The sequence below is a fragment of the Periplaneta americana genome, chromosome 4, assembly GCF_040183065.1.
Source record: "Periplaneta americana isolate PAMFEO1 chromosome 4, P.americana_PAMFEO1_priV1, whole genome shotgun sequence".
Classification (NCBI taxonomy): domain Eukaryota; kingdom Metazoa; phylum Arthropoda; class Insecta; order Blattodea; family Blattidae; genus Periplaneta; species Periplaneta americana.
Genome location: NC_091120.1, coordinates 101,303,558 through 101,324,810, shown reverse-complemented (window position 1 = coordinate 101,324,810; position 21,253 = coordinate 101,303,558). Strand labels below are relative to the sequence as shown.

Here is a 21,253-nt window from a genome sequence, read left to right as displayed (position 1 = left end):
ATTTCCTTCTTTATTCTTGTCTTTAAAAAATAATGAAGAGGTTTATTCGTTTTTTTTCTTCGCATATCTATGTTTTAAGTGACAGTTTATTATTTTTAATTTAGGCCCATTTCTTTAAAAATAAACATATTTAATTCATTAAATACATCTCCTAAGTTGTAACAACATCTGGAAATTTCTGAAAGTCCTTCTTTATAAATGGCATCACTTAATATTGAAATTGATTTCTTTCTTCCTTCAGATCAATCATTAGAGTCATTTTGAATTTCGTATAAAGTTATGTTGTTTTGAAACACCATTTGCATTTTTCGCGAACATATGTTTGTTCGGTGAATGCACGAGGCGCGTCCATAAAGTAACTTTCCCACTCGTCCCACAGCTAGCAAACCATATTTTGCGCGAAGCGACTGCGTGTACGAGACAAAATAATGTTCTGGCATGGCTCATGAGCTAGCGGAACTTCCCGAGTACTCTCAGCAGCTGCGTTGCATTGGTTGAAGATGGACGCTCCTATTCCAGCTTCCGCCACGTGTGAAGTGTGATGAGTGACAAAGTTTTTGAATGCATAGCGCCGATCGAAATTTATCGTCAGTTGTGCTAGGTGTATGAGCCTAACGTCACGAGCAAGCAGATGGTACGTTGCTGCTGTAGACAATTTTCAGCAGGACGCCAAAATGTGCATGACGAGGAGCGCAGTGGGAAGCCAACCATCATCACAGACGACTTTGTAGAGCAAGTCTCTTTTGCTCCACCAATTCATTTTTATCCCAAAATCTCACCGGCACAGTAATTACGTATTTTTCCAGTAAGTAATTCCGTCCTTGCCACGGTATCCCAAGTTTGTGGTTTCAAACCGGTTGATGGCGATGAATCTTTAAGGAGCGATGAAGTCCTTGGCATAGATTCGTTCTTAAGAAAATTAGAGCTGTAGTTTCCGTGCCGTAGATTTTCGGCAAGACAAGAGTATTCGAGAAAGAATAAAAAAATTTACTTTACACCACCAAATTATCTGTTTTACCAATAGATATATTTAGAATTCCAAGCCCTCGATTGATCCTTCAGATGTATTTGCAGAAGTTTTTGACGCAAAACCTGGAAATAAAGTATAAAATATGACCGAGGGAACAATAATAATTTTAGAGGCTGTGATTTGTTCAGGGATGTGTAACGAACGAGCTCTCAACATAAATTAAGAATGTGTATATAAAACAATAAGACATTATTCGATGTGTATAGCACACAACTAACACATTCTGTGATTAATTCGCTGTGTGACTTGTGCAGGAAGAAGAGGACGGAACAGAAAACAATCTGAATGTGCTCAACACGGCGCGGCGGAAATGGCGTCTCAGCGAATCACGAGGGTCGACTGCAGGAACGATGCAGCACGACGGCAATGAACGCTTACGGGAACTTCTGTTCCGAGTGGCCTACAAACAGTTGGCCCAGGGGGAGTGGAAGCGCCTCGCACACCATTGGGCCTTCACCGAAGAACAGATCAAAGCTATTGAGCATCAGTACACAGGTACGCAATTTACTTCCAGATTGTCTATAAACTCTGTAGTCCATTACGACAATACTCATATAGTAAGATGCTATTTAAATTATACATACGCTACTTCCCATTAAACACTTTACACAGTATTGGATATAGGCGTCGACTTTGGGAGACAAGACACTTTTGCCCCTCAACTTCTACAGCCAGGAGCATCGCCCCCCTCCACCAATAAAATTAAATTTCTCGCCTCTCCAAATAATTCGAAGAGATACTCCTCATTAGAAAAAAAAAACTGTTCGAAAGATGAACTAGGACATAAGCCAAAATTGTTATTTCAAATCCATAGATAGGACCAGCTGTCATGATGAACAGGTTAACAGCGTAACTCACAATGCCCTTTCTCTTTCTTCCCTCCTGCATTTGAGTTCGGTCAATCCCCACATTTGACGCAACGTTGATTCCATGTCTTTGTCTATGATCCACTCTTTTTTTTTTTTAGTTAAGTTCAAATCTTTCAACTATAGCAACCGAACAGTGACGGTCATAAATACTACCGACCAGAAATAATTATTCAGAATTTTAACAGTTCATTCGACTGTATTTTTGTTAATATCATTAATTAAACAAATGATTATTAATGTTCAACATTTTTTTTCGCAAACACTTAAATTTGTTACGAAATTTAAAAGTAACTCTTATTAACTGTTTTAGTAATTGTTTTTATGATGATCTTCATCGTGGAGATTTGCTTGTTAAATGATCAGTGATTGCTATGTAAGCACTAGTGATAATGGATAAATGTTTAATAAAGAAAACTGTCCAAAATGAAACTGTGAAAGAGACATCCCTTACTCCAGAAAGGTATATTATGCTCCTATTGCGTCCTGCGATGCAAACGCTGTCTGAGTGAGAAGCTCAGAAATATTTCCTTCGAAACATTTGTAATTCACTGTAATGCTGATTATAGTGAAAAATAGGACATTGTCACAGTCTCGCTATAGGGGGAAGCTATAAGTTGAACAATTTGGAAAAAAAATCCAATGGTGTGAAGTGCATAGGCTATAATGTAAATATTTAAATAATCGAAGATGTAGACTAATGTAAAAATGTGAATAATATAATTGCTACGATTGTAACCCATATACATATGTACTGCATATATGTTCAGTAACACTGTTTTGTTTATTACCAGTAGCTATATTGCCTACATTAATCATGCTCACGGACAAATCATATCAGACTGACCGGATTACCTGGAGTTTTAGGTCCTACTGTGCACGAGTGTTTTTGTAACTTGACTGTACGTACCTTATGCACGGCGCAGCAGTAAACAAACGTAATGCTACACGTTGCGGGCTAGAATCGGGGCTAAACCCTCGGACTTTAGTTTTTACAGATATATAAAGCACACAACAGAAAAACTCAATTTTGATGGAAGAAATGTTGGCTACCGTCTGTAAAATTCCCACAAAAAAATCCATTAGGCGTCTTGCCCAACGAGCAAGAAGTTTTCTTCTTCCACGCATAGTCCTATAAAGTTATTGCAAATCAAACCATACAAAATTTTGTACGTAGCCCTATCATGAGCTACAATGATAATGATAATGATAATAATGATTTATTTTAGCTGGCAGAGTTAAGGCCGTAAGGCCTTCTCTTCCACTCAACCAGCAAAAAGTGTATATACATATGCATGAACTTACAAAGAATCCAACAATTTGATTGAGATGAGAGTTACATGTATACAAAAGTTATTTACAAATTAAACAACAAAATACTATGAACTATTAATTAAACACTGAAATAAACTGTGTAGCAGAATTAAACTAAAATACATAGAATGTTAATATATTTCAAATAATATTAGATAATAGAAAGAGATTATTACGAGACAATTAAAATACAGCACAATCAGCATGATGTCTAAAGAAAAAAGTAACAATGTAGTCAGTGATAGTTTAAATCAGTATGATTGGAGTGAAATGCTAATAAGGTTATCTTTTAAGCTGTTCTTAAAGGTGTTTATTGTCTTGCAGCCCCTAATACTTTGTGACAAGGAATTCCATTGACGCGAGGTGGATATTGTAAAAGATGATGAATAACAAGATGTTCTATGAAGAGGTATACTTAGCGTGCCACAGATAAGTGATCTGGTATTTACGTCGTGGTTAGAATATAGATAAGAGAAACGAGACGAAAGGTAATTTGGTGTTGAAGTGTGCAGAATTCGAAAGAGTAAAGACAAAGAGTGTAAAGTTCTACGTTCTTTAAGTCGGAGCCACGAGAGACTTGCGAAGGACGGTGATATGTGATCATACCGTCGGATGTTGCACACGTATCTGACACACATATTCTGAGCTCGCTGTAACTTGACTGACAATTCAGAACTTAGGTCACTTAACAAAACGTCACAATAATCGAAGTGCGGCGTTACTAGGGTTTGCACTAGGGTAAATTTTAGTTGCTGGGGCAAGAAGTTTCTCAAGCGACTGGAAAAAGGCGTAAGTTTTGTTATCGACCTGTGACTAACGTGCAAACATACATAGTATTCTGCCAAATGGTAGTTCTTTCACTGCAAACCCAGCATTCTCCAATCTTTCCTATTTTCTGCTTTCCTCTTAGTTTCCGGATATGATCCATATCTTAATGTCGTCTATCATCTGATATTTTCTTTTGCTCCAAACTCCTCCCGTTCACCATTCCTTAAAGTGCATCCTTCAATAGGCAGTTTCTTTTCAGTTAATAACACAACCAATTCCTTTTTCTCTTCCTGATCAGCTTCAGCATCATTCTTTCTTCACCCACTCTTTCCAATACAGCTTCATTTCTTATTCTATCTGTTAATTTCACACACTCCATCCTTCTCCATATCTACATTCCAAATGCTACTAGTCGTTTCTTTTCAGTTCTTCGTAATGTTCGTGTTTCTGCTCTATACAATGCGACACTCCATACAAAGCGACTGACGTGCATGATGGAGAAATAGAGCAATGTCATATTTTCTTCTCCGATGAAGCTTAGTTCCATCTCTACAACTACGTAAATACACAAAAATTACCGCTACTGCTGCACTGAAAAAACCAGACGCTATTTCTGACGAGAAAGTTGGTGTATCGTGTGTCATTAGCGGGAATGAATTCTCAGACCATTTTTCCTTTCCTTCAAGAAACTACTATTAATGCTGATATGAATCTAATTTTGCACCAATCGGTATCGCTAAAGTGAGAAATTAAGCGTCCAGGGAAAGAATTTCTCAAATGTGGTATAGGTCGTATTGAAACCAAACCCATTCCGCTTAGAGCAACTGCGTCTTTGAATAATGTCTGTATCATTTCCCGATACCTTTCATCATTCACTGTAATAACTCTTTCATTTCATCGTATCTAATTTTACCCGTACTTACCTTCCGAAGAAGTTCTTATTAAATTTTATCACCATCTCCCGTGTTTAAACCCATGTAATTCGAGCCTCATGGCAATCATTGTAATCACGATAGCAGTTATAATTACTGAACACTTCCTTCTTCTTTCAAGATTATTAAATATAGTGTGACACAAAAGTTCACTTACAAAATAGGTAAAATTACGTTATTTTGAAATAACAATTGCAAAAACAACAGGGACCACGATAAGAACCACGCCAAAGACAACAAAGACTACGACAAGCCCCGCAATAATGTTCCTTATCGTAATCCTTACTGTGTTCTTTGCCGTGATCGTCATCGTAAACCTTGCTGTGATCCTTGTGGTACTTGTGATCCATGTCAATGATCTTATCGTGGTCCTTGTTATTTTTTTTTTCATTTTCCTTACCGCAGTCTTTGTCGTGATCTTTATTGTGGTCCCTATCGTTGTTCTTGTCGTGACCCTTATTGTAGTTTTTATTGCCTGTTATGGTCCTACATTTGTCATTTCAAAATTTGTTTTCCCCATTTGGCAAGTGACTTTTGTGTCACACGGTATAACATAATATGCAATTATCAAATTTAGAGGATTTTCTGAATAGCTCTTGCCATGCTTACTGTCTAGAAGATATTATTAAATTTTATCATCATCTCCCGGGTTTAAACCCATGTAATTCGAACCTAATGGTAATGTTGTAATCACGACAGCAGTTATAATTACTGAACATTTCGTTTTTCTTTCGAGATTATTAAATACAGTGTGACACAAAAGTAATTTGCCAAATAGGTAAAATTACATTATTTTGAAATGACATCTATTCTTTAGAAATTTGTTGTCACTTGATCATTCGGCCTAAAACGTTGGCCACCGAATAGCATTCTTTCGGATTTTCCCTTCACTGGGTCTCCTTCGAGACCCTCTCCTGCACAGAATATAGTCTGCCTCTATCCCATACAATTACTCAGTTCTTATATGCGTATTTCTTCTTTCGCCCATAGTCTCTAACACAAGTTGCAAACACGAACTGTTTCAAAAGTAAGCCTACGTCGAAGTTACGGCCTTGTCTTCGAAGCCGCCCTAGGGATTAAAGTTCTTACGTTACTATGATGTTCCTGTGAAGATAAAAATTGAAGACCCTACATCAAAATGAACCCATATTACAGGAGTCTCACCATATGCGTTATGTAATGTTCAAAATACCTCTACGTCCGATTAAACATGTAGTATGAGTACGAAAACCAGCTTGCTCGACAGCGATATAAATGCAGCGAATGAGAGTCTGTCATTCACACAATTTTATTACAAACGGCACGCAGAATTGCCCCTCAGTTTCAATGCATTTAATTAGATTGTACAAGTAATTAATCATTCCCTATACAGTATACGGTGTATACTGTCAGAGGATGTAGCCAATAATATCCATCACCGTCAATTAAATGTTCACGTGATCAGTAAATTGAATCACCACCGCATAAATGTAATGAAATTTTAAGGTTTGATTTCCGCAAAAATGTGATGTGACAATTCAGTTTAAAAGATCTACACAGATGAGTCCTTATCACAAGTAATTTATTCTTCATCTCAGCCACATGGATTAAGGCTTAATGAGTCGTTCCGGACTTATGGGAAGATCGGTCCGATCATTGCTTTTTAGATCATCCAGCGCTGTTCCTGCTTATACTGTACTTAATTGCAAGTTACCTTCCAATCAGGGTTTAAGCCACGGTCGCTTTTGTCGCATTTTGCTACTCGACTTCTAAAAATGTAACAAACTTCGAATGTAAATGTGCAAAAATGCGACAACCACATTGGACTTCATAAACAAAGATGATAATGGAGAAAATAAAATCAGAGATGTGTTTGAAATAATCTGAATTTAAGTGAAATGCTAATGGCATGGGCAATGTTCGAAAATTCATCGACGAATAGAGGTTCAGGAATTGATTTCGAAGAGTTGGTGCAATTCATGTAGGCTAAGTTAAGTGAACAATTTCTTCTAATTGATTTATACGAGTATAATTCCATCGCATACTGTAAATTGTGAGCGAGGATTTAGTTACATGAATCTTGTAAAAACTGGAATTAGAAACCGCCTTTCAGTAAAAAGAGTTAGCACACTGTTAACAATAAATCTTGAAGGGCCTGCTAGTAAATAATTTCAATGCCCATAAAATGTGATGTGATGTAAATCCAGCAGTAATTGATTCTAAACATACCCCCGACTGATGATTTACTTACATAAGTATATCTAGAGTGTGATAAGCCAAATTGAAAGTAATGAAACTCCAAGAAACAAATTACATAACTTCTGTTTCTGCATACTTTATTAATTTTATCTTTCTGCACAATTATTTATAATATTGCACAAGCATTTTGCACAAATATAATTTTTATTTGTGTATTTTTGCAACAGTTATTTAATTTCTAGCTTAAACCCTGCCTTCCATACAGGCTAAATGTTGACATAACTTATGCCTACATTAGACGATTTTTAGTTTTCCATTAAAGAAAGTAATGTGATATTGCAAAAAAATATATTTCCAGATTTTAGCAGAAATACACTCTTCAGCGTTCCTGATAAGGAAAAAGTTGATTTGGACATGCTGTCAGTGTACAGAGAGCTCTCCTGAATTATAGGCACATTTTTTTTTACTAATTCAGTAACTGTAAGTCAATTTATCGGGAAATGACGTACATAAAAAAAGATATTTTTGTAAAAAAAATAGTCGGTATATATTTGAAACGAAAAAACACTGAATTGGCGATGAACTCTAACTCTATTCTAAAGATTTCCTTTTAGATTTTTCCCCCACCAGATGAAGACAGAATTGAAATGCGCTTGCTCACTATGATCCAGGATCCTATGTTTCGGATAATTATGTTTCAAAAGTGGTAGTCAAAAATTTAGGGATGAGAATTAAAAACGAATAGAAGCAAGAATCCAGTAAACATGGGTCCGTAAATTAATCGTTTACGAGATAATCCCATTTTGTGCTGTTTGGTGTTCGCTGAATAGTAAGTATTAATTCCAATAAAAGCAGTGACAATTTGATTTAATTTATCAATCACAAGAAATTAAAATTCATAATGTTGGCTTCAGAACTGTAGAAATGTGATTGAACATACACAAAATAACAGTAAAGTTTATGAATAAACAAGATACAGTACATAATGAACATTTTAACTCAAGAATTTTACAGCAGGTATTCAAAATGCTAACCCTGGACTTGAATGCATGTCTAGTATTCTCCGCAAAGACCCAAGAATGCGCTCGAGCAATCCTGGATCATTCTTCATTTGCAGGAAGACATCTACAATCCGATGCTGCAATTCTTTAGGAATGGTGATGTCTGTTATGTAAACTAGGCTTTTTGCATAACCCCACACACAAAACTCCAAACGTTTTAAATCCGGTGATCTAGGTAGAAAGTCCTCCTCTACCTATCCACCGTTCACCATGAGCGTATTCCGAATCTCAGCCCTGAGCAATCCGATGGCATCACGGTGTTCCGAATTTTAACGATGACGCCATTGATTCTCCACCGGTATCGCACCAGTTCCATCAGCTTGCACAGGTGGTGGCAGTCTCCATCAGCCGCAATCAGTGAATCTGATTGGTTCTTGTATAGGGCGGGAATTAGCAGACGAATGATATCGTGCACTGTTGTGTCATGGCGGTGTGTTCTGCTTTGGTTCTGCTGTATTGTTTGTAATGAGCACAACGTAAAAACAATATGTTAATGGTTTATGAGAGAACATGTCAACGGACCAGTTATTACTACTGGTTCAAGAAATAAATTGTTTATGCTCTCTTTTCTTTGAACGAGATGACAGTACGGAAATTTCTCAAAATCTTACTAGCGTAGCACAGACAACAACTTGTACAGCCGCCATGATAGCCATCGAACCTTCCAGCAGTTTTGTTCCTATTTCGCTGCAGCGTGACGTCATTGTCCATCGGTCCGGTGAGATTCGGAATACGCTGCATATCTTCTGTTAAGATATCGTCTCACACTTAGAAGGAAATGGGATGAGGAGAGTGCGGCATACATACGAAGCATCAGTATTGTCGCTTTACTGTATCCAGGCGCTCAGTTCACTGGCGGCCCCAACCAGCATTAAAAAATATATATATATAATAAAAGAAGAAGAAAAAGACATTATCTCATAAACGGTTAATTTGCGGACTCATGTTTACTGGAACTTTTTTGCTTCTTTTCGTTTTTACTTCTCATCCCTAAATTTTTTACCATCTCTTTTGAAACATCTTGTATGTGTAGAGTTAGGCCTTCTACTACTACTCTTCGCTACGAATATTTTTTTCAATGTTACAGAAATTCCCACACGTCCGTAGGAAACACAGGAAGCCATTAATGAAAAGTAGTATCTCATTGTTATAATATTAGCATCTTTAGTCATACCTATTTTTACGCATGGTAGACCAATTTTAACATTCGTGTAACTTTAAAAATGTCTATTTTCGTTAACAGAAAAAATATTAGAAATCGTTATAACGTATAGCTATATAGCTACTCATGAAAATTTGTCCAAATTAATTATACCGTGAGATCCAACGAGCGGTGGAGTTCCCAGCCGAGCACACAACGTCATGAATGTTGCGGAGAAAATGTGACGGAGAATACCGCCAGCATTAACAGCCCAGTACGATGGAGTGCGAACCTATTGGTTACGTGTTGTGTTCAACATGTCGTTATTTGTGTGTTAGTGTTTGGCAGTTAAAGAAAGTGAAATGACTTTCGCTGTAGCACAGAGAAATGTTATTGTGAAACATTTAGTGACAAATAAAAGTTACAAGACTTTTTACACGAGAATAATGAGAAACACGAGTTCCTTCACAATCGTACACTTATAAATGTATTCATAAATGCAGAACTACTTGATCTGTGTATAATAAAAAAACATGCTGTTGTCAACAAAGAAATATGGACGAATGTGTTAATGACATTCGGGTGCACTCAAAATTGAGTCCCGCGTAGGATCACTTTGAGCAATATATATTTTAATTCGTAAGTAGGCCTACTAACATTCTTCATTTATTATTCAATTTTGGTATATTCCTTTAATATTAATTAATTTAATTTTTTATCCGTTATTTCATTTATTTGTTAACCCTCCTGCTAGCAAGGTTTCTCACAACTTACTGGTACCAAGAGAAGTAATAAAATTACTCCCATCAAAATGATATACCGATCTTTGTTACGCATTTGAAATATAAACAATTTTTGTGTTATTGACTATAGACTTATAAAAAATATATAAAAATATAAAATAATCATCCTTACTTATGGCTTTTAAGGAACCCGGAGGTTCATTGCTGCCCTCACATAAGATCGGTCCCTATCCTGAGCAAGATTAATCCAGTTTCTACAATCTTACTCCACCTCCCTCAAATCCATTTTAATATTATCCTTCCATCTATGTCTCGGCCTCCCCAAAGGTTTTCTTCCTTCCGGCCTCCCAACTAACACTCTACATACATTTCTGTATTCGCCCATACGTGCTACATGCACTGCCCATCTCAAACGTTTATATTTAATCTTTAGGAACAGTGCGTCCATTATAGTGGCCAGCTAGTATTATGGTCATGACGTGATATAATATGTTATAAATTGTATGTTATATATAAAATACGTTGATATTCTTTAATTTTATGTAACATTAAGGACATTGCACTCGATTAAAACAATAATTTTTATAATGTTTTTTCTTTCTTCCTAAAAAGAAGCAAAATCAATTCAACTGCAGTCAACTGAAACCCCGTCAGCTTCCATGCGTACCATTACACCGATTGCTTCACATGGGCCCTCCCCATCCTTTAGCATAGGCTCAATTGACTGCAGTGGCCGTGACGCGAACCTGCGATCTTAGGCACGATATGCTGGCCGAACATACCTTGTGCGCCTTAAACTGCTCGGCTAACGAACCCAAAACGAATTTACCCGATTATGCAGGTTAAGAGTTAGATATTTGCGTGCAATATTGTCATAAGTCTTCCGGCTTCTAAAGGTTAATTTTAAAATAATCATCCTATTTTTTTTTAAATACAGAGTGGTTCAAAAATCCTGTTCCATTTTGCTGAAAACGTATACCAAAATTAATTAACTTCAAATATGTTACTGGTGACATTATGAGGTTACATATATAGTAAATTTTAATTTGCCTCCCTTCCATTTCAAGACAAATTCCTCAATGCTACATAGTTTTGAAATAGTGGAAAACACATTTACAAGCAATGACTATAACATAAATTGAAAATCATTTCAGTTAATTCTTCAATTTTAAATATTAGAATGCCATATATACAACCATGACCATCTCAAAAACATTTGTGTATAATGAAATAAAATTTAAAATATTTAAGTTCTAAAAATTAAGTAAATAAAAATATAAAACTAGTAAATCAAATTTTTGTTCATTGTAGAAAAAATTCAAACATCACCTATACCATAATGAGCATCTCGAAAAAAGGCTCCACTAATAATTATTTCTAACAAAATCACTTTCAGAAAAACCATAACACACAGAAATAAAAATTAAAAAATCGGGAACAAAAGGTCACGATAATATAAATAACAATAGGCCTATAGAAATTGTAAAAAATAACACAATAAAATAATCAGGAAACAAACAAACTTAGAAATGAAGAAAATTAAGCTACAAGATTGAATTTTACAAGATCACCCCAGTTGAATTATGTGAATTACATTTTAAATAAATAAATTATTATTTATGTTATTCTTAATTCAAATTGTTAGTAGACGTATAATGGACAAATACAGTGAGGTTAGTTGGGGACGCTCGGGTTTTGCAGGAGCCTTTCCTCGCCAAGAGATGGCATGTCACCGGGAACAGTTCGTCCGCATTCTCGGAGCACAAGCAATGAGGACACTGAGTTTCGCTCAGTTGTTTGTGTTGTGAGAAGTTGGCGATGAAGGTTGTTAAGTTTAAAGTGCTCCACGTAGGCTAGGCCTACTGACGTAATGACTTGTTCATTACGTGAACGTACTTATCTATATAGTACATACTTACAGAAACGAAACTCTTGTGCGGCGACAAGACGCAAATTTCGGGAAAAGTTTCCAGAGAGACCTGTTCCAGCTGCCAGTACAGTAAGACTATAATATAAGAAGTTCATGCGGACAGGTTCGGTAAACCTCTTGGTAGCCTATATGGGACGAGTAGTGACAAAACGGACAGCTGAAGGTCGACGGCAGATTCTACTTTTTTACATTGAATCTCCCTCTATATTATTTCATTCATTTATTGTTTTCTGCCCAAGAACTGATCTTTCACTGGAAACCCAGCATTCTCCAATTGTCTCTATTTTCTGTCTTTTTCTTAGTCTCCACATACGATCCATATAATATCTTAATGTTGCGTATCATCTGATATAAAATTCAGGGAAGGGAATTTCATCTTTTTCTTTGCGTGCATATTATATAATTCCACTTAGGAGTGTGTTTTTATATAACAATAGTTAAAAAATAAACATGAACTGTAATAATTCATGACTCGACAAAAGAACTGAATTGTGAAATATAATGAGAAAAATATTCATTTCCGTGACATTAATTTTTTCGCTTATATTGAAGATTTTTAATTTATGTCGAATGAAGTCACTTCTTCGGTCCATCATAGAAATCGGACTTATTCTATTTCAAATTCTAGTGGTTGGTCTTTTGTTACGGACCAACATTCAGAACCATGAAGCAATGCTTTAAAGATTTTAATATTGTTCCAGGACGAATATTTTTAAGCGTTCTTTTGTGGTTTCATTCTTATGACTACAATCATTTCATGGTAAACATCTCTATTGTAACCATCATTATTATTTCTTACTTACTTACTTACTTACTTACTTACTTACTTACTTACTGGCTTTTAAGGAACCCGGAGGTTCATTGCCGCCCTCACATAAGCCCGCCATTGGTCCCTATCCTGAGCAAGATTAATCCATTCTCTATCATCATATCCTACCTCCCTCAAATCCATTTTAATATTATCTTCCCATCTACGTCTCGGCCTCCCTAAAGGTCTTTTTCCCACAGGCCTCCCAACTTACACTCTATATGCATTTCTGGATTCGCCCATACGTGCTACATGCCCTGTCCATCTCAATCGTCTGGATTTAATGTTCCTAATTATGTCAGGTGAAGCATACAATGCGTGCAGTTCTATGTTGTGGAACTTTCTCCATTCTCCTGTAACTTCATCCCTCTTAACCTCAAATATTTTCCTAAGCATCTTATTCTCAAACACCCTTAACCTATGTTCCTCTCTCAAAGTGAGAGTTCAAGTTTTTCACAACCATAAAGAACAACCGGTGATATAACTGTTTTATAAATTCTAACTTTCAGATTTTTTGACAGCAAACTGGATGGTAAAAGCTTCTCAACCGAATAATAACAGGCATTTCCCATATTTATTCTGTGTTTAATTTCCTCCCGAGTATCAATTATATTTGTTACTGTTGGTCTAAGATATTTGAACTTCTCCACCTCTTCAAAAGATAAATTTCCAATTTTTATATTTCCATTTCGTACAATATTCTCGTCACGAGACATAATCATATACTTTGTCTTTTCGGGATTTACTTCCAAGCCTATCTCTTTACTTGCTTCAAGTAAAATTCCCGTGTTTTCCCTAATCGTTTGTGGATTTTCTCCTAACATATTCACGTCATCCGCATAGACAAGCAGCTGATAATTCTTTAGACAAGTCCAAACCAGGAAAGTTGTTTATCCCTTCTTATATCATTCAGTCAGTATAATTTTATCTATCCCACGCCGTAGCGTCGTATAGGCTTGACGGTATTTTAGAAATTAAGAGATTGTTATTTCCACAACCCATAACATACTACATTTGCAACGTGATTATACAGATAAAATTTCGCAGTAACATATTTTCGGACGTGAACCACAATATTTTGAGAGACATATATTTTAGAAAATAATAGTTCGCTGTAAAAAATGGCATAAGTCAGAAATGGGTGATTTTGAGTTACGACTTCTGTGTATATACAAAATATGTGTAGGGTGAACACAAGGCCTTTTCCTGATTAGGAACAGTTGTGACTTAAAAACTGTTAGGAAAATGAAAGTTGCCGCATTGTATTCTCCGATTCATAGAGTTTTCTTTTCTTATATGTAGCACTGCAGCACAGTACAGTGCAGTACAGTACAGTCCAGTATCAAAATGACGTCTATGCAGGAACATAGAATTTAGCTTCAAGGCGGCGACCAACCTACATGTGTATACATGCACATATTGTCGCAAATTTTTGTTACCTTTAAAGTCATGATGTATAGCAGTGAATGTAACTTACCTCAATCTAGAGATACATCAAGTACAGTACCATTAAATTCCTTAAGCTGATAGAAACTTGATGGACAACACTGTCACATGTCAGTTCGTTTTACAACACGAATAATATTAAGTTGGGATTATTCCGTTAGTCTTCTGCGTGGGAATTATAACTACAAACTGTTCGCTCAACTTAGGTTTAATACTGTTAAAGATTTTTTTAAATAGATTTTATTGATCGTTCAGCGCTGTATCGCTACCGTTGCTTACGAGATTATACAAGCTGGCGCATAGCGCTTGAAATACAGGTCTGAAGTGGTTCCCTCGTAATGCCAATTCCGCCGCTCGGAGCGCTGTTCTGTACTAAATATTCATAGCAGAACACTTAAATGACATTGACATTTGGGACATTTAAAGGACTCACCATTGCTTATTAAATACTTCGTACAATATTTTATGACAATAGACGTAATTTCCAAACTTCTACGTCTCAATTATATTACAATAAAAGGCTGTCATTTTTTATATTAAAAGATATTACATATTATAAACTAAGGTACTACCTTCCTGTCGTTCAATTCATACACCGTACCTTTTCGGAAATAATGAAAGAAACTTAATACATTTTACATGAATACTGTAGTCTACCCTTTTCACGTATTCATTTATTGTTATCATTATTATTACATATAATAATAATAATTATTATTATTATTATTATTATTATTATTATTATTATTATGCCAATGAATTAAGGTACTGTATTATCTTCCATTTCCCTGACTTCATAATTTAATCATTTGTAAGTAGGCCTAACTTATCCCTTTCTTTTTTAAAAATATATTGACGTTGAAGTGTTATGATTTTTACTAAAGCAAACAGCAGTCACAATACATGATTAGTACAAATGTGCGATTTTTCTTGCACAACTTGCAGCGGTGAAATAAATATCTAATAGGCCTGTGATTAACCTGTTATTTACAAATGGCTTTTAAGGAACCCATAGGTTCATTGCCGCCTTCACATAAGCCCGCCACCATCGGTCCCTATCCTGTGCAAGATTAATCCAGTAGTGGGTAGTAATAGCAAATGCTATGATATTTTAGTGTGTGTAAACAATTTTTAAATTAGGAGTTAGAATTAAATTAATTAGGAAGTTAGACTGCAATATATGTGATGAGAAATGGTTTTCGAATTTTACCATTTCCCAAAACATAAACAAATATCTCAGGAAGCTCAGGGACAATAATTTTTTAGAATTTGCCGATCATAGGCACATGCGCATCTGCTCTCCCCGATCCCCATTTCATTTTTAGTAATGTCTGAAACTCGCTTCCCTGAGCTGTTTTCTGTCGTCACTCATGACATGTCAATTTAATGAAAACATAAAGAAAAATTGTCGGTACACCATGCAGTGATAATTGTACTTTATCATAACGAATAATTGTAGTAATTATTATTTATTTATTTATTACTCGTAATAATATTTGATTTGGCTTGGAGGATGAGGGGAGTACGTTACACTAAACTCGGCATGCTCAACATTAAAATCGCATTTCTGCGTATGTTGTGTCCTAAATAATGCAAATCGTATATGTGTCAATATTCAGCAGTAATAATTAACCATTGTCGTGGAATATTTCGCCACTATAAATGATGATGGTAAATCATACTCTTTTCCTCGAATAACGCTACTGATTGCATTAAGCCAAGACAAGCTAAGAACTATATTAATTTGATTTTGATGATGATGATGATAATAATATAATAATAATAATAATAATAATAATAATAATAATAATAATAATAATGTCTGAAAATAGCAGAAACCGGTAGTTTACTTTCAGCAATTATAACAAATTAGAGGGAACGAAATCTGAAGGAAAAACACGGAACTGAAAACAATCAACTTGCCAAAGTAAATGAACCATATGAACAATGTAGTTTGGAAACAAAATTTTAATTCAACAAATTCAGGCTTTCGGGAAACAAAATTGTAAATCCCATTAAATGACGCTGAAAATCTGCATACTGATATTTAACAAGTCATCAATAAATCTCATTAAGACTGTAATATGCTTGGCATACTGTATTTATAATTTTCGTACTCGATCAATAATGCACAATTAATCAAACTATTTTCACGATACACAATGCTTACAAAGTAATGGAACTATTCATCATTTCTTAGTGCAGCGAGGCGAACCTAGCGGCAGAAATTGTCATGACTCTCAGAGACCTACTCTCGATCGTGCTATGCGCCAGCTTGTATAATCTCGTAAGCAACGATCGCTACACAGATCTATGAGAAAAGACTGCAAGATGTAAAAAATAACACACATCTATAATTCGCCTGACTACTGCCCGTTAGAAAACCGGCTGAGTTCGTTCTGTTTCTTCCGGCCGAAAATGATACTTTCGATTGCGGTTTCAAACACTTGGTTGGTTGATTGCACTTTATTTAGGGACGTCTTTTTTAACTAATACGGTCCTAATTTTAACATCTGTGTATGTCTTAGTTGGCAACCAGATATACTGTATGCAGGCCTAAGTATAGGCTATATGTTAATATAAAGGTACTGGCTTGTAAAAATCGCTATCACAACTGTATCACTCTCCAATCAAATACAAATAATTATATCACTGCTAATGTCCTCACTTTCCCGAAACGGATGCCAGAATCCATTATTTTGAAGCACTGCACTTGAAACTCAAATACATCACCGCACTGGCAACTCTCAAACTACTACGCAGCGTTGCCAACCTTCAAACACAAAATTATGGAATTGTAGTCTAAAAATTATCGGATTTTCCACAAAATTATAGGCCTAGCAAACATACAGTATTAATAATGTCATACTATCAAACTTTTACACGTTACTAAATAAGCTTTTAAACACTTGTCGCACTGAAGCACTAACAACAGCTACAAACATACTATTGCGATTAACTGATTAGCGATGCAAAAATCCGAGCTGTCCCCTGAGAAATGAAAGTAGTAATGTTAATAGAAATGCTTAAATATAAAAATCATTATCATGCACATTAACGAGCTTATATGTAATGAAATATTGACTAAACATGATACATAATTAATTTACAATTTACATCCTAATTCTACTTTATGATAGGCCTAAATGGCAATTTATATAAACATACAGAATAACCTATAAAAATAAATTTATATAACTTAAACATACAGAATAACATATAAAAATCGGCTAATACTCACAAATCAATTCCATGTAAAAGTATGTAATTCTTAATGTAAATTGATTAACCGTTCGGCAAGCCCTGACATAACGAGATAAGGACTTCCACAGGCGACAAACTGACACCACAGTCTAGCATATAGAGTCACGAAGCTTGGGATGATTTTATGCATTTCTCGCGATAGTTGCAAACCGCTTGGAGCGCTGTGAGTACTAGGAACTACAGTGATTGTACAAGGAACTACAGTGACTGTACTAGGAACAATAGACTGTGCCACCTGGTGCCACTGCCATCGTGATCTAGTACAGGCCGTAAGGCAGACCATGTGACTCGCTTAACCCGATCACGAAGGGCGGCGTTCCAACCGTATAAATTAGTTGGAATGCATAAAGAGTAACATGTATTTCTCTAAAATGTAGTGTAATTGAATTAATAAAATTTAAAACAATGATTATGAGACACTTCAGAAATAATTCACTTGCGAGTTAAGGTGTAATATTATTTTTGGTGTGAAAATTACGTTTTTCGTATGTGAAATACCTGCCTTTATTTCGATTAAATATTGCGAAATTCTTGTACATTCATCTATGCACGATTCAATAATTTTCAGTTGCACCCCACGAATATTTAGATATATTGAAATTATAGGTTATGTTTACTGTACAAAGTTGCCCCTTTGTCTAATTTTAGTGATGTCCAATGCCCTGTCATTACATATGTATGTTATATAATATGGAAATTATAGGTTATGTTTACTATATTTAACTTATATCCCTATATTCGCAATTACACATTATAATTAAGCATAATGTCATGTATGATACCCCGCAAATTCAATTTGTCTGTATTTTAATACTACAATTGAGTACTGAATTATTGTATTTATCTACTACCTAAGAGACGAAGTAACACAATCGTACATACACTAATTTCATCCATCCATGATTTTCCGTCGAGGAGGAAGAATAGCAGCTGAAGATACATTCCGTCTGGAGCACAGGGAGCTACAAAATGTAACCCAATTCAAGTACTTAGGAATCACCCTCCAAACGCATGGGGATACGTATACACAACATGCAAATGAAAGAACCATACATGCTATAAAAGCAATGCATGAAATAGAGCATGTAAGCAAATTATCAAAGTCAAAATCAGCCCTATATTGCATTATGGTCTGAACATCATATGGGAGAACCTTACAAAGAGCAATTTAAAACGCATAGAACGAGTGAAGGCAACATTTATTAAAAGAGCCCTATCCATATCAAAATATGCTCCATCACGACTATGCTACGAAATGTCAAGGGAGCCTTTCTATATCGAAGATTTGAGACACCAACTAAAGCTCCCGTCCACTGCCCAGTACGAGAATCTCCTACAAGAACTCCGAACGAAGAGGTCACAAATATGGAGCGACTTCTATACAACAGAGGCCATGCTGTCCGACGAGTGGAAGAGACCGTACCACAGTCTACTATATACAGTCGCGAAGCTTGAGGTGTTTTTTTGCAAATCTCGTGATAAAGCGCTCCAAGCGGTTAGAAACTAGGAACAATAGACTGTCCATGGTCGACTTTGGACTGTGTCGTATTTCTATCGAGTGCTAGCTCGTTGCGTATTTCACATTGATGCTTGTGAAATGTTCGTTATTGGTTGTAATGAAAATGTTAATGGCTAAAATATAATAATTGGAATAATAATATGGGACAAGGAGGAGACGTTTGTAGTGCTATATATTGTAGCAACAGTAAGAGAAAGAGGCCAGAGTTATTCTTTTTCCGATTTCCGAAAGATTCAGAAAAGTTCCTGGGTTTCCACAAGAATGCTGTGCAGAAACAAAACTCTTAATTTTGAAGTTCTTTGTGACTGTTAGAATACATTATATCCTTCAATTTCACAATGAAATGTTTCAGTCTAACCGAAAGGATATTAGATACCGGTTAAAGTTCTGTCACTTAGGCTGCTAAATTTCCAGAGAAATAAAGATTAGGTCTACTTTTTTTTTCAGAGGATATATTTTTAATTGTAGCTATTAATTTTGTTATTATTTTTATGTGTTATTTTACTAAAGACGTAGAAAAATTAAGTTTGTGTTAATGAAATTTATTGATCACGTTTTATTTTCAATTCTGGTGGGATTATTATTGTTTAGACCTACTTTTTTTTTTCAAAGGATATGTTTTTAATTATAACTGTTAATTTTGTTGTTATTTTTATTTGTTGCTTTACTAGAGACGTAGAAAAAGTCTGTTACAATAAAATTTATTGATCACGTTTTATTTCCAATTCTATTATTGCTTAACCTCATCCCACTTTGTTAACTACGTAAGCCTGCACTACAAGTACCGGTACACGTAAGTTACTCCATTAATTCATATTTCCATTATTATTGTTGTAAAGGGAAATGCAAATTAATATTTATTGGTTTCATAGTTAATTATCACTATAATCTTGAATGAGTGATGCTATTATAGTAAATTTCAGTTCGTTTTGCACAAACAAAAATTATATTAACTTATTTCTTGCAGGTATCTTCGAGTTTATGGTGGAATTTAATATACTTCATTAAAATAATAAATTAACTTTGTGCATTTAATATTTCAATAATGGAAGGAAGGTGTTAATTTTTCCAAAAGAACACGACAACGAAAGTGTAACATATTTTGTCGTCTGCTAGGAGAGAGATCTGCGATGATGAGGCGATATAGCGATCCTAGTGGTGGGCAACTATCCATGTTTGCATTTTTACTACATATTGAGCTTCGCGACTGTATATAGTAGACTGTGACCGTACTACGAACTCAGACACACCATCACACGCTTCGCAGTGCATGGTTTTCATTTCAAGATCTGCAAAACGATAGGCTACCATGAGCCCAGTGCAGAGTGCGTGTGTAAATTGTGCGAAGGTGCCAGTGAAAGATACCACGCCCTCTCATGCAGACTAAGAATCGAATCACTAACCAGTTTCTGTAGTGAATAAGCATCCATGGAACAAACATACAAAATATGCATATTTTGCGCTTTTCTACCTATTATTACTAATTTCATAGGAGTGGTAGGCTATGGTAAATTTTCTGTCTACAATTAATGAAGGTAGATGTGCTAAGTTAAAATCACAATATAAATTCTTTTTTTTTTTTTTTTAACCTCAAAATAGCTTCCATTCGAAACTTAAAATGTTGATGCGAACAGATTACGTTAACATTTAAAATTCTCTTCACATTGAAATAACACAGTTTTGTAATTATTTCTGCAACATATTATGCAACAAAAAGTAAACGGAACTTATGGACACATTACACTAAATAAAACTTAGCAATGATACGCGATGAAGTTATAATATATTTCACTGAGCTCCATACACTGAAATAGAAAACCCGAACATACGGTCTGGTCTAGATCGAAAAGGCAATAATTGAATAATAATATGGGACACAGAGACGTTTGTAGTACTATAAATTGTAAGAAAAAGAAGTCAGAGTTATCCTTCTTCCGAGAGATCCAGGAAGGTGAGTTTATAAAATATAACATATACTTTATGAAAATAATATATACATATATATAATGTAAACCTTATGTATTTCATATTTCAATAGTGGCAGAAAGATATTAAATTTTTCAAAAGAACACGATATCGAAAGTACAATACATTTTATCGTCTGCTTGGGAAAGGGTCTGTGATGAGGCGATAATCGCGATCCTGGTGGTTAGCAACTATCTATGGATCCATATTTATTAAGTATTAAGCTTCGTGACTGTATATACTTACTAGACTGTGCTGGCACGGTGAAAGAGGATGAATTAAAAGAGG

The 21,253-nt window shown here is 35.3% G+C and overlaps 1 protein-coding gene across 3 annotated transcripts in view; it reads left to right on the top strand.

The window, feature by feature from the left end:
* Window positions 1–21,253, top strand: part of LOC138698095 (ankyrin repeat and death domain-containing protein 1A-like) — a 1,102,342-nt gene that overhangs the window by 1,071,730 nt on the left and 9,359 nt on the right. For all 3 annotated transcript variants that reach the window (XR_011331695.1, XM_069823807.1, XM_069823808.1), the window contains one exon: window positions 1,285–1,525. Coding sequence is in view for 2 of the 3 variants with exons in the window: in XM_069823807.1 (XP_069679908.1) it covers window positions 1,285–1,525 (241 nt within the window). In the remaining variant the exon portion in view is untranslated. The remainder of the gene's footprint in view (window positions 1–1,284; window positions 1,526–21,253) is intronic.